Source organism: Centruroides vittatus, unplaced genomic scaffold, assembly GCF_030686945.1.
Source record: "Centruroides vittatus isolate TY-2023 unplaced genomic scaffold, ASM3068694v2 scaffold_752, whole genome shotgun sequence".
NCBI classification, from domain to species: Eukaryota; Metazoa; Arthropoda; class Arachnida; order Scorpiones; family Buthidae; genus Centruroides; species Centruroides vittatus.
The window spans coordinates 3,894,087-3,908,193 of NW_027122716.1; the positions used below are offsets into that span (position 1 = coordinate 3,894,087).

General features: G+C 32.9%; 1 protein-coding gene across 1 annotated transcript; it reads right to left on the reverse strand.

Annotated features, from left to right (window-relative positions):
* Positions 1-3,040: 3,040 nt before the first annotated feature.
* Positions 3,041-12,333, reverse strand: RpS20 (ribosomal protein S20). The gene is made up of 4 exons (XM_067287966.1): positions 12,188-12,333; positions 7,008-7,113; positions 3,845-4,044; positions 3,041-3,133 (listed from the first exon to the last, which is right to left on the reverse strand). The coding sequence occupies exons 1-4, from the start codon at positions 12,188-12,190 to the stop codon at positions 3,077-3,079; spliced, it is 366 nt and encodes a 121-aa protein (XP_067144067.1). The 5' UTR covers positions 12,191-12,333; the 3' UTR covers positions 3,041-3,076.
* Positions 12,334-14,107: the final 1,774 nt, after the last annotated feature.

The window sequence follows — 14,107 nt, forward strand, 5'->3', positions numbered from 1 at the left end:
TTTCCCGCCGATTTAACTCTCGCACTAAGTTACGAAAAAGCTCCCTCTACCGTCGCAAATATAAACTACCGTCTTCGTTTCGAGGTTACAGGAAACTCGGCCACGTCGAACGCATGGTAGAAACCGAAAGGGAAAAAAAAATCCCCACGTCGTCGACGTCTCGACTTCCCCGTCGCAGTACCAACGTAGGGAAAAATTTCTCTCGTCGCCATCTTGGTTCCTAAGGTAGCATTAACCAAAAAAAGTAATGGAAGAACAGTTAAAAAGTAATCTAAACAATTTCCGAAAGTTTTCTACATTTACTAGTTGGCAGATTTTATATGTGGAAGCGGCGTGTAAAAACCAGTTTTCATTTTATCATTACGGGCTTGATTTACCAAAGAATCGAACATGAACGTGAATGGAAAACGACATTCCGTCTCGAGTTACTCGTGTGGATCCAAATCCATTTCGAACCCGTTTCGTTTACGGTTGTAATGCGACATCTTATCACTCGATCATTAATTAACCAATACAATATTATCTTTTCTTATGGGACTATTATAAGATATTTAAGCTCCAATAAACTCTGTTTTACTTTCCCGCGTTATAAATAATATAACACGAAAAATTATTGTAATTTTGATCTTCCGAGTTTGAAAATCTCGATGTTTTGAGACCACCCCTGAATCCAAAACGGTCAAAAATTCCATGTATATGTTAGCGTCTATTTCGTTTATCATCTCAGGACGGGGTGAAGATTAATTAAGAAACGAAATTTGGCATGGTAACTCGTATATAAGGGGCATCGGTGCTATTAAATTTTGGTGGTTAAAGGTCGAGGGGGTCACGCGTCATATCTCAGGTGGGGTCGAACTTAATGAAAATTTTATTGGCATTTACAATATTTTTAAAAACTCATCTCTACCATCAAAAATTAAGCGTTTTTTTTGTATTTTTGTAATAATTAATAATATAAAAGTTATTTTTTTATTAACATCTCGTAACAGATGGCGCCACACACAAATTTTAACTGTGAGCTAGTACCATAGTGTTTTTAATTAATGTTAATACTTTTCAGAAAAATTAGACCAATAGGAAGGCCGTTTAACGATGTCGTCGTAAAGATCACGTGGAACGATAGCATTCAAACTATGGCGGTCGAGAAGGCAAAAAAAGCTTCATTTATACACCAATACGTTAATATATTTCATTTATACGCTATATTACTATCCGATTTAAATATTAATGCCAAATAGACTTACTTACCGCGTAAATTATTCGGAATGGCGTAATGGAAATTCGGTGACGAAAGTATTCGATATTCCTCACTATCATCGATTTAGCATTTTTTTCCTATCCAAATTCTTCGTTTTTGAGCTTTCTTATTTGCGATAAGATCGTAGGCAAACTTACAAAGTTTGATATAACGAACCAATCCCAATAGACGCCATTTTCGACTACTGACACCACTGTAGTACTGTTTATATTTACGGCTGGCAGATGGCGCGCGTTTCAATTGTAGGGTACTTTCATTTGCCCACATTTAATTAAGGGTGCGTTTACTTCTGAGCTAATTTTACTGTCAGCACGCTCAGCCTGTATACTTTCATATTAAGACATCAACTGAAATAAGCTACTGCTTCTTCAGTTGATGTCTTAATAGCCATATGCATTTCATTAATAGAGCCTCTAATTCCAGGAAAACCAATTGGGTATAAAAATTCCATTATTCTTACATCATCCTGCTCTGTGATGGCCAAGAGATTTGTTTTTTCATTTTCATTTAACACTAAAAGAATTAACAACCTTATTTAAAATATTCCACGCACTCTGTCTAGACATATTAAAACGTTCACCAAAACCCTTAGAGAAAAGAAAGAAAAAAAATGTTTTGTATTTAATATCAATTATTTGTTGATTTTAAACTCAGTTTGGTTACACCATAAAAGAGCAATGTCACATCCATTCATTGGGTAAAACAATTGCATTAAATATGTATTATACATATGTATAATCTACTATTCTCTTATATACTGCATCTAATTTCATATATTGCTTCGTATAAACAAACCTGAATGATTCTTTATTTGCCAATGTCCATAGGCAGCATAAAAGCTGCTTTTGAGGAGAGACAGGTCGTCTTCCAGAGGAAGTAATTTTTCTGTGTCTAAAATTGGGCTTATTTTTTAAAAAGACTTTCAAAAGATTCTCTTGTAAGTCTAAGGTGCTGTTTAAAATCAGTTGGATTATAAAAAGGTACAGTCTCTTCAATAAAAGTTCCTTTTTTATTTGACCTTGTTTTTTTTTCTACAATAAGATCATCCTCGTCTAATTCGGAATCAAGTAGTTCTATCTGTAATGCAACATTTAAAATAGCAACTTTGACAATATTCGCAGACCACCATGTTTCCTATTAGTGTTTGCGTTTACTTTCCAACTAGACATGTAAGCCGAATATACATGCTAACGACGTCACTTCCGGTGTTCAGAAGTAGCACTATTAGCTCAAAAGTAAACTCACCCTAAGAGTCCCCGAGCAAGGGTCTGACGTCATGGCAAGAGTTACTGACTGAAATATTATAACAACTTTGATTCCTGTATACTGTATATATATATATACAGGAATCAAAGTTGCTGATCGATGATGAAACAAAAAAAAAATAACAATTGTTGCATTTAAATGTTTCGCAGCCCCTTCCCTAGCTTGAGATTAGTCAGATATTTCAATTAAGATGAGTAATATATTTTAAAATAATAAAAATATTTCAGTTGTTATAAATACAAAAACGTTCAATAACTTCAACAAAGCTTACCTATTCAAAAAACACAAACACTGATTGCATATATGTATGTAAGGAAATAAGAAATAAAATATGTTGTTCCTTACATTATTATAATAGGTTAATTTGAAAACAATGTTTACTCGAATTGTAATCCAATCGAACGCTTTAAATCTAACCTATTAAATTGAAATTTCATCTTAATCATTATACAGTATTTTGTAAAATGTATTTTCTGAAAATCTGTTTATAGAAATTTACATACAAACACAAAAAAATCAGTGATAACTTTTACTTTTATTAGCAAAAATTACTTAAGCATCTGCAATAGTTACTTCAACTTCTACACCTGGTTCAATACTAATTGAAGTCTGGAATGATGTCAAAGAAATTACATTCACAAAATATATACACATTAATGTATAGCAAATTTAAAAGATTATATATATTTTCAAATATAATTTCCAATAATACAGTATGTTCCCCTCAAACCTCTAATTTTAAATTGTACTGTTTGTGGATTTGTACAGGAATATGAATCCCAGTGTTTTTAAAACAAATATTTTTATGAACGTAAATATAGGATAATTGATATATTGGAGCAGATAGATTTAAATCTGTTTGACTATAAGCTGTAATTACAGTCGTAACCGACCCAAATCTTTTTTATACTTGTTAAAACCTCAAAATGAAAATATAACAAGATTTTGGTGCTAAAAAGGTATCTAACTTGGCATCATAATGATGTAATCTCTATGAATATATAGCTCAATTCCAGATGCCAGAACAATTTTAAGAAACAGTTTTGATCATAATCTGATCAACTTAAAGCCTATTTTCGGTTGAATTGTCATTGTATGTGCTATGTTCTTTTTTTCTTAAATACAATAAATAGACGGAATCACTATGAAAATTCTGCATTTGTTAACATTGTATTGATAAATATAAATTTTTAGACATTTCTTTTGATCATATTTTAAATTAAAAATTCTTACTAAAGCTTATATACTATATTAACTCTTATATTTAATAAATAAGTATTATTGAATTAAGATTTTATGAATTGACACTGTAAAGGATACAATCTGTTTAACAATCTCAGATGGACTGTGTAAATCAATTACACGTTTGTGGATTCTCATCTGATAACGATCCCATGTCTTGGAACCTTCACCACAAGGTGTTTTACGTGTAGTAATTCTCAAGACTTTTGTTGGCATACGAACTGGTCCCTTTACTTTTAATTCTTTGTCTTTAGCTCCCTTTATCAGGTCGGAACAAACTAAAAAAAAATATTTCAACCAATTGATAATATGTAAATACAGTTTAGTAAACAATAGATTAGACGTTAGTACAAGACACCAGAGGGATGAATCACACATCTAAATAAAATTCATCCTTCCAATATTTATTTACAATTCTCTCCCTATAAATCTATACAAAACTATAAAGTAACAATAACTTTTAACCCATTCAAAACAAAATTGGCTGAAAGGAAAATTTGTGAGACTTGGTTTTACTATACAAATTTCCCTACCAGCCTGAGTGGTAAAATCAATTTCATCTTCAGATATATTAAAAGAAGAAATTTTCAGAGCTTAAAGTATTTATTGAATATGATAGCAACCAGAGATGTGCTTCAGAACCTGTAAAATTCATATAACTCTCATCTTTGCTAGTAGCAAGGATGTGTGCATCATATGAACCCTGCCAAGATTCATGAAATATACAGTCTGAAGTAATCAATAAAATTGTTTTCATACAATGATGATAATTTTGACTCTTTTGTATGTGTGCCACTTATGTTCGAATAAATATTGGTTACATCATATTCTGAAGTCTGTTGAATAACGATAGCTCCTTTGCTAGAACATAATATAAGCATAACAGGATGTAAATATTATGCATTTTTATTAATATTAATATGTACTAACAGGAAATTTGCATCCAATCTAGTTTTGCTAGTTTTCTGCAAATTATTCCAGCCAAAAAATACATTGGCTACTTTCAAATTAGTGACATTTGAATGGCATTTTGCAGTGGCAACTTGGAAAAAGGATTGTATTCTTTGTTAACACTTAGAATTGATGCTATTAGCAAGCATTTCCAGTGAATAACAATAACTTTTGCACTATATGTATAACATGACAGAACATTTTATCTAATTAATGGAACACTTCACTTACTAGTTAAAAATTTCCCATGCACATTTTGCTTCTAGAAGAGATAAAAATGTTAATTCTTTAAAAAAAAAAAAATGCCTTGCTATAATATATACTTCAATAATAAAATTATGAAACAAAAAGGAAAATGCGTCAATTAATTTAATTAAGATTTTAAAAAAATATGAAATCAATGTAATAATAGATGTTACTAATTATCATTTGAAATAGCAGCAAAAACAGATCAGTGTTCTTCTGAAAGAAAAATCTTTATGCAACAAGATATGAAACATAACCATTGAAAAAAATATCAGAATTTCTACACATCAAATATAAAACAATGTGCCAAGTTTTAAATCCAAAAATAACTTTTTAGGATGAAAACATTGTTTTCAATAAATTTTGCCACTTGAGCATTTATTAACAAATTAAATTTGTAGATGATTTCAATTGTTTATATGGTAGCACATAGAGTTTCTCAGACGGGATCTCGGCTGTTTTTTAACCCAGAAAATCCCGCAAATTTCTCAAAGTTCACTTTTTTTTTTCTTTTTTTTGCGTTAAGGTTGAGGAAATTTTGCAAACGGAAAGTATAATTAACTCATAAACTGTCAGAATACATTTGTATTTATTAATTTTAAGCCCACTTATTAGTTTTTTAAATTTTTGCTTGTTATGATATCCCACAGATTGTCAATAATCAATATGTATTTGTGGCAGAACTCTGAAAATTCTTTACTTGTCAGAACCTGTAATACCTCGAATAATTGTGTATTGTACCCCGATGCTGTCTTAATTTTAACTATGCCCAGTAGCTTCAATAACTGCATTATTCCAGGTTGTGCAAATTTGGCAAGGATACAAATGAGTACGAAGTCTGCAAGTATGAAGTTTTTCTTCATAAATCTGACTATTAAAGCCAAACGAACTGCCAAATTATCGGGCTATAAGCTTGATACCACTATTGAAGCAGCCGAGGCAGACAAATCAAGAATACTTGAGAGCAAAAGAAGTACTGCAACGCATCTTGAAAACAAACTAGAAATCTTTGACGCTACGGCTGAAAAAACACGTAACATTTGTCATCTCTTAAATGCATTAAACATGATTCCACCCACATCAATTGAATCGGAAAGGACATTCTTTGTTTCTTAATAATAACAATTTTAATTAATTAATTTTAAATATTCTAAATTTATTAAAAATTATTTAAAATTATAATTATTAAAGTTAACAAGAGATGGCGCCTAATGCCTCCCTCTAGTGCCAAATTGGTTACGTAATTTATTTAGTAATAAGCCATATCTAGCCGATGGAATTTCAGCATTTGGTTGGTGTTTAGTATATAGCAGTGTTTCCCAATGTGGGGCCCATGCCCCACAGGGGGGCAATTCGAAAATGGACTCGTCCAGAGTTTAAGTTAACCATATAACCGCTGTACACTATACTTATTGTAAATACTGATTTAAGTTAGTTTTCATTTTCTTTGTTTCTCTTTCCTTCTCAAACTTTCCTTTATAACCCTTTTCCCTTGGGGTGATTAACAATTCTGGGAACCACTGAGAACAAAGAGATGAACAAAGCCCTGATGCTGGTTGAAAGAGGAGAAAGGACATTCTTTGCCCAGACCTTGAGGTGGACAGATGCGAGTTGTGGTGTTCCGGGTCGCGTTTGGCAACAACTGGAAAGTGCAAGAGACTTTGACGAAAGGATCAGGTTTTATCATGGTTACGACAAAACAGTGTAGCAATTAAGTGTATATGTTAGGGGGGCATAAGAATTTTAGAAAGGCTTAGGTAGGGCATAGTACAAAAAAAGGTTGGGAAACACTGGTATATAGGAAGAATTTAAATTTATCAAAAACATTTATTTATTTATTTAAATCAGTTGCAAATGTCCTATAAGTTTTAATAACTATCATAAAAAAATCATGACTACTTAAAATATGAATATAATAGTACCATAATTGAAAGTAATACTGAAATTTTTTTTATTGTAATGCAATCACCTGTATCTTGATGTCTAAATAATATTTTACACTGTTCAAATACTACAAGCATAAAATTTTTAATTGCAGATTTACCTTTTTCTAAGCTTCGTACATTACGGCTGGTTAACGTAATTCTAATACGATGAATGGGCCAGTTTTGAGCATCATCCACGTGATCACCAGACTCTTTATAAGCAGACTGAAATAAAACAAAATATGATATATTTTTTCTTTGCACTTTTTAAATATCTTTAACAAACTACTTTTGAATATAGAAGAGTAAAATGTTACTTTTTAAAAGAATATTATGTAGATTAGCATCATTGTAAAACTTCAGACAATTCTGAAAAGGAAACTGTCCAATAATATTAACTGATGTTCTTTGTTTTTAATTTTCAAACAAAATTTCTGCATATTTATAAAATTAATATTTCTCTGTATATTTTGTACACTTGATATAAGTTAATATATTAAAAAAACATATATTAACGATACAATATTGTCTTCATCTTCGTTTCTCATCAGTTTACAATTACAAGTGATAATCTGAAACAATTTTTACTCACGAAGACAACCTTATTTTTGAGGTTGCACCTCTGCAAAAAACAAAAAATGTAAAACAGATAAAAACATCCTCTAGTGACAATGCCAATACCATTTTTGTGGAGAATAAATGAAAGTATGTTTTTGTAAGTGAAAGCTGTTTTTGGATTGTTGCTGAAGAATGTAAATGACAGATGACGATGACAGTTTTGTATCTTCAATTTATATATTTTTTATATTTTAATGTAAATAAAATACCATCAACCAATTTCTAATTACACTGCACAACAAAAAGAAAAAAAAATATGTTTTTGAATGTTTCCTTTATTTCATGAGTGAAATCTTACTAATTTTGGGGTGGGAAAATTGAATATGGCAAAGAAGAATTTTTATTAGCTCTAGTTCTCTAGTTTCTGTGATATACAATAGGTGGCAGTATGTGATTTTAATGGCTTAAGAGAAAATGATATTTTGCTAACAACGTTGAAAGTGCTTTTGAATTTTTGAAAATGTTTGAATTTCAAATTCAAACATTTCATCAAGCCATTAACGTCACAGCAAACAACCAGATTGTTTTTCTTCTAAAAAAAAAAAGGCGGCATATCCCTCTGACGTTCTCTGTACTGTGAGACTGACATCACGTTGGAGAAGATTCCATTGCTGTAGTCTGACCATAGAAGTTCCGCCTTATTCTTTGACAAGTCTAGGTCTTGAATGAGATCACTCAATTCCACTTGACACAGTCTGTATCATCTTTTACCTCAAAATCAGAGTCATGGAATGTGGAAGGCTTGTTGGGTTCTTCTCCCACACTTTCTTCATTTTCTACTTCAAGCTCATAATGTTGGGGTGGAGTAGGAACTGGTAAACTATCTGAATGTGGAATAGGTCGAATAGCAGATGGAAGATTTGGGTATTGAACTGTTCATTTTTTCTTCATTGATAATCCTGCCTTTATAGGTGGAGTCAAGCAGAAATAGCAGTCATCTGTATGGTTTGTAGGCTCCCGCCAAACCATAGGCACAGCAAAAGCCATAGATCGGTTTTATTTTTCGGCCATTCTTGTAGTATAACTGAACAACAGTTGCAACATATGTGTAGCCCATGACTTATCCTGGTCCCCTACCTTCATAACAAACTAATGGTGATAGGCAGTCTTCACAAGAGGCGTCAGATTGCATTTCTGTGACGAAAATATTATTTTACCATAAATATAACAAAAATTGTTTACTAAATTTACACATTTTCATTTTGGTATAACCAGTACTACACTTCAAAAGCACTCCAAAACCAGAAATATTAACCAAGAAAAACAGAAGCAATATTAAACTCACAGTCATAGCTACATTTATTATGTTTATAACCTACAAATGTATGAGAATGTTTTGCTATGTCAGTTGAGAGGTGTGACAACTCTCAAAAAATAAATGTAGACTATAAAAAATGACATGTCACTGTATCTCCAAAGCAAGAGCTAATTGGTCATTTTTATGGTGATTTTTGAATTCAGCAGATGGAAATACATAAGAATATGCTAATTTTAAGCCCGAAACATTTTCATTGTTGTGCAGTGTTATAATCAACTGTTGATGTTTTCCATTTACGCAAAAATTTTTTATAATTGTTTAAAATTAGATCAAGCATTTAGTACATACAATATTAGAAAATTCAATCATCTCTATGCATGTTTCAAATTGGACAACCTATGCATCAAGTGTTTTTATACCAAAACATGATTGCCTTACCCATATTTATATCTTTTTTCTATTGCTAAGATTAAAAATAATCTAACAATATTTTACTATTAAAACTACATTACAAATTTCCTTATTTTATTTTGTGGACTCTTCAAATGGCCTCAATGTTTACCAATATATTATTGTCCATTCGTACTTAAATCAATTCATCTTACAAGATATTTCATTATTTTCTGATAAACAAATAATTCATCAATAATTTATAACTTGGAGCCTGTAATCTTATTCTTCTAATGATATTTTTGTCTTAGTCAATCAATAATCATCTTTGATCTTAGATCACAATCAATCCAAACACAATTTTTTTACAGAGCATGATAGGTTAAGGGGTGAGAATAAAAATAATAGCCTCATCCTTTAATAGGTTTGCTCGAAATAATATTGAATATGGCATTTAAGCTCTTGTATGTTTATCGCTATTTCTTTATTAATATGACTTTTGGCGTGTATATAGTTAATCGAGGCCTCCTGTAAATACCTCTTCACTATATAAGTATGTAAATAGGGTCGAGCGGTGTAGCAATGTAATGTCACTATAAGGAGAGAGATAAACTGAATTGACAAGGTGAGGCTAATGATCGAGCAAGGTTAAGGAAAAGGAAAAAGGCTTTTGAATTAGATGGAAGATTAGAAGTTTCTTGGTGATGGTTAGGCGAGTTAATTGTAAGATTTTGTGAATTTCCTATATACAGTCCAGTTTCACATTTCTTGTGGAGATAAATTAACATAGAATTATCTTAAAACTAAGTTTTGAATAAAATAGATGTTACAATTGTAGTGGCAACATGACAATCCAAGTGGTTTATTGCTTTAATCTATTTAAAATTTTAAGAATCTTTTTAAATTTATTAAATTACTTTCTTTGTTTTTAACAAAATTATCACGTCCAGTAAACATCCAAAAAAGTGTCATTGACACCTTTCTTCTATATTTAAATTGTCATACTTTAGACCAGGGATGGCCAACTTTTGTGCACATAAGATCTGCTTTTTATCGTAAAAATGTGTCGCGATCGACTTGTTGTCATAGGCATAGTCTAAGTGGGGAGGGGAAAGTGTGAAATACATACTATGTTTATACACTGTTTCAGTACGAAGTGCACTCACTGCTTATAAATCGAGTCATAACTGCGTGCATACAGTTGCATTTGGTTACAAATATAATACATTAAGTCAAGACATTGCTAGCGATCGACCAAAATTGGCTTGGCGATCGACTTGTTGGCCACCTCTGCTTTAGACAATCCATTAACAAAAATAATCAAGATCTAAAAACAATAATCATGTTTAAAATTTTGTTGAGTTCAGCCAATAGTAATTTTCATAAAAATAAAAGTTATGATAAATAAATGATGATTAAAAACAATATTTCTGGTAGATGTATCATTTTAAGTCTTGTGATGTATATTAAATTTTTATTCAACAAAATATTTACTCCATTTTATTAAATACTATATAATCTGACCTTCTTGACAGGCAAATTTACTATTCTTTTACTAAAGCTATCTATCCATATAAACTGTTTGATATGTTAACTTCTACAATTAAAGATATCATTTGATTTGTTTTAGATCAGCTCAGGACTGAAGCTGAGACTTGTAACCTTACCATATTTATGAAACAATATAAGACTGTTAAATCATCATTTTCATTGAAAGTCCAAAGACCAAATAGTATCAGGTATTTTTTAGTAAATGTACAGAGAAGAAATAGAAATGATGTTTACCTATTTTAATAATTAGAGGCACTGCTGCAGAAATTTGATTAACCAAAACAAACAAAACAACCACAATATAAAGAGGCTGATAAAGTTAATTGTGGATAAAAGATGAAAATGTAGGCAAGATTCTAGGACCGAATGACGCGGTGGAGAGGGGGGGCAAATAGTCGACCCCCCTTGGCGGAGCAAAAATGTCAAAGGAACCATACCTGTATATGTGCGCGTTCGCGAGATATAGCCCTCGAAAGTTGCGCCTACGTTATGCGAGTTCGCGAGCAAAAAAGCCGGGTCACGTGACCCAATATTTTTTTACGATTTTACGGGAGTCCCCTCGCTTGCCGTTAAAATTGCTTTTAGTAGACGTTTCCCCCATTTTTTTACTTCGTTCAAGAACTACCGTGAATCGATCACTAGTTTAGCACATGGCGGCGTGTGGTGGCGCCCGTACGAGAGGTCAGTTGGGCCGCCATGTTCGCTGCCATATAGTCATTTTGGGGGGCCTATATCTCGCGAAGGCGCGCTCGTACACCCATGGTTCATTAAACTTTTTTGTTCCTATCAGTATGTTTTACAGTTCTGTTAAAGTCCCAACCGCGTCATTCGGACCTAGAATTGTGCCAAAATGTATGTGCTGTATAGGATTGACTTATGTTTTTAATTGTAAATAGAAATAAAAATTTCAATTTTAACAAAGAAAATGTTAAATTTGTGATCTACAATAATACTGTATTCATGAAAGTATTCACTTCGGTTAATGTTACCTTAGGTAGCCAAGATGGCGGCTCGTCTCTAGATCCAGCAAGGAAACAGTGGGACGCACGTTCTAACCTAACCTAACCTATTCTAATAATTTGGTTGCTAATAATTATGGTAGTTTATTAGAATAGGTTAGGTTAGGTTAGAATGTGCGTTCCACTGTTTCCTTGCTGGAATTAGAGACGAGCCGCCATCTTGGCTACCTAAGGTAAGATTAACCGAATCGTTAAGCCTAAAATTAAGACCACGTGTCCACTTCAATCGAACAATCGATATTTTTAGCTTTATTTCCTTCTATTAGAAAAGCGAAGATATAATACGAATCTATTAATTCATTCGATTGGTAAATATTACTCTCGAAGTATGGCAGATTATTATTTGCAAAAATGGAACGGCCACGTGGTCGCTATTTTAGGCTTAGCTAGCATTTTACCGTCTTAAAGTAACGACGAGAAACTTTTAATAAATTTAATTAAAAATCATTTTTTTTGCACTCACCATAATTATTTCTCGAAAGATTGGCCGACTTAATCAATTTTCTCAAGAAAATCGAACAGCGGTGAGCCTAACACCTTTCGACGAAGACGAAAAACGTTAGAATGAGACCTTTAGCGTTGCCGACTGCCGCCATATGAAAGTTCGCCAAAATCTAGCCAAAATTTCAACAAATTGAATATAAATATTTATATAAAAATTTAATTGTATGTGCTTAATTTCTTTTAAAACAATCTATAGACAATATAAATATAAATATTCTAGTGTACAGAGAAACTATAATAATGCGGCCGTGTCTTGATTTGGAAAACACGGGATAATTCAAAATATTGATAATGGTCGCTTTTACTTTTGGATTAATTGCACTTTTCGCTTGAATTTAATAACACCAATACGTTAAAACTGTAGTACAATTTCATCCATTACCAGCCAGCTTCTTTTTTCCTTTATTATTATTAATTTTTTAATCTCTTTTCACCCTTTCCTTATCAAGTGAACTTTTTTCTCCATTCCAATCGTGGATTCGGCCGAGCCAACAACGGGGATCGGGGACGAAGACTACCATATTCATGGTTCCAATATTTCGTAGTAAATTATCTCAAGGCAGCTATTTACTAATTCACTACGAAATATTGGAGCCATCGTCTTATTAAAGTAAATTCTTACGAGGGTTGATCAATAAGTAAGGTTACAAGGCCGATATTCCTGGAGTTTCATTTGTTATAGAGAAATGAGAAGTGTGCAGTAATTCCAGTACATGCAGTTGGCTACTGTGCAGAGTTTCAGCCACCCGCCACTTACAGCGCTAGTTGTAGGTAAACACAAATGGCAACTCATTTGGAAAACTGGTCTCGCAGAGAAATCTGCTCAGTTATTTGATTTCTGTGGGAAAAACATGTAACCGTGGCTGAAATTCACTGGCAGCTGGTAGTTTTATGGAGAGACTGTAATGTCTCGTCAGCATGTCGCAGAATGGCGTCGGAAGTTTGCGGCCAGTAGAGAAAATGTCGTCGACAAGGATCGCAGTGACCAACCCGGCACGGCATCAACAGATGTCAACACGGCTTGCGTGGAGGAGCTGATTCGGGACAACAGAAGGATTGTGTTACGAGCGCATCATCTTCCTTCGTGACAACGGGCAACCTCATACAGCCCAGAAGACCACCACGCTGTTGAAGCAGTTTCACCGGGACATCATTGACCACACTCCCCACGCCCAGACCTTGCTCCGACTTTCACCCGTTTCCTCTCTTGAAGGAGAACCTATCAGGATGACGATTCGCTTCAGACAAGGAAGTGAAACACTTTGCGACAACTTGGCCGAACACGCAAGGACAGAATATTTACCAGGAGGGAATTTTCAAACTCATCACACGAAGTGACAAGTGCCTAAACTGATATGGATACTAAGTCAAAAAATAACGTAATGTACATACTATCAGTTGGCTGTATTGGTTGTATGAAAGAAAATGTATACTTTTCACTGCAGGCTTTGTAACCTTACTTTTTGATCAACCCTGAAAGTTGATGTGCATTGCACTTTGGTGTAATCTATAACAGATGTATGAGTGATAATCTTTTGGACCGATATGCATACCAGTAACGAGTAACTGTTTGTACATCTAAACACATTCTTGAGCTTATGAAATTGAATATCAATGATAATCAATACTTTGCATAAGTCATAACAAAACTGCAACTTATCTAATGATCTGATTTGTTTAGATGTACAGTACAAACAGACACTGTTTTGTCTTCCACTGGGCCATACAACAGAAACTTTATGCAATCTTATGTTTATATGTTAAAGCATTCGTGTCCTCTTGCTGGCAGAGAACAGCAGTACCATCAGTTGGAAAAATCTCTCTTCTAAACTCTTCTGCTGTAAGACAATTTTCCACTAGGCAAGTTTGGACCTTTCAA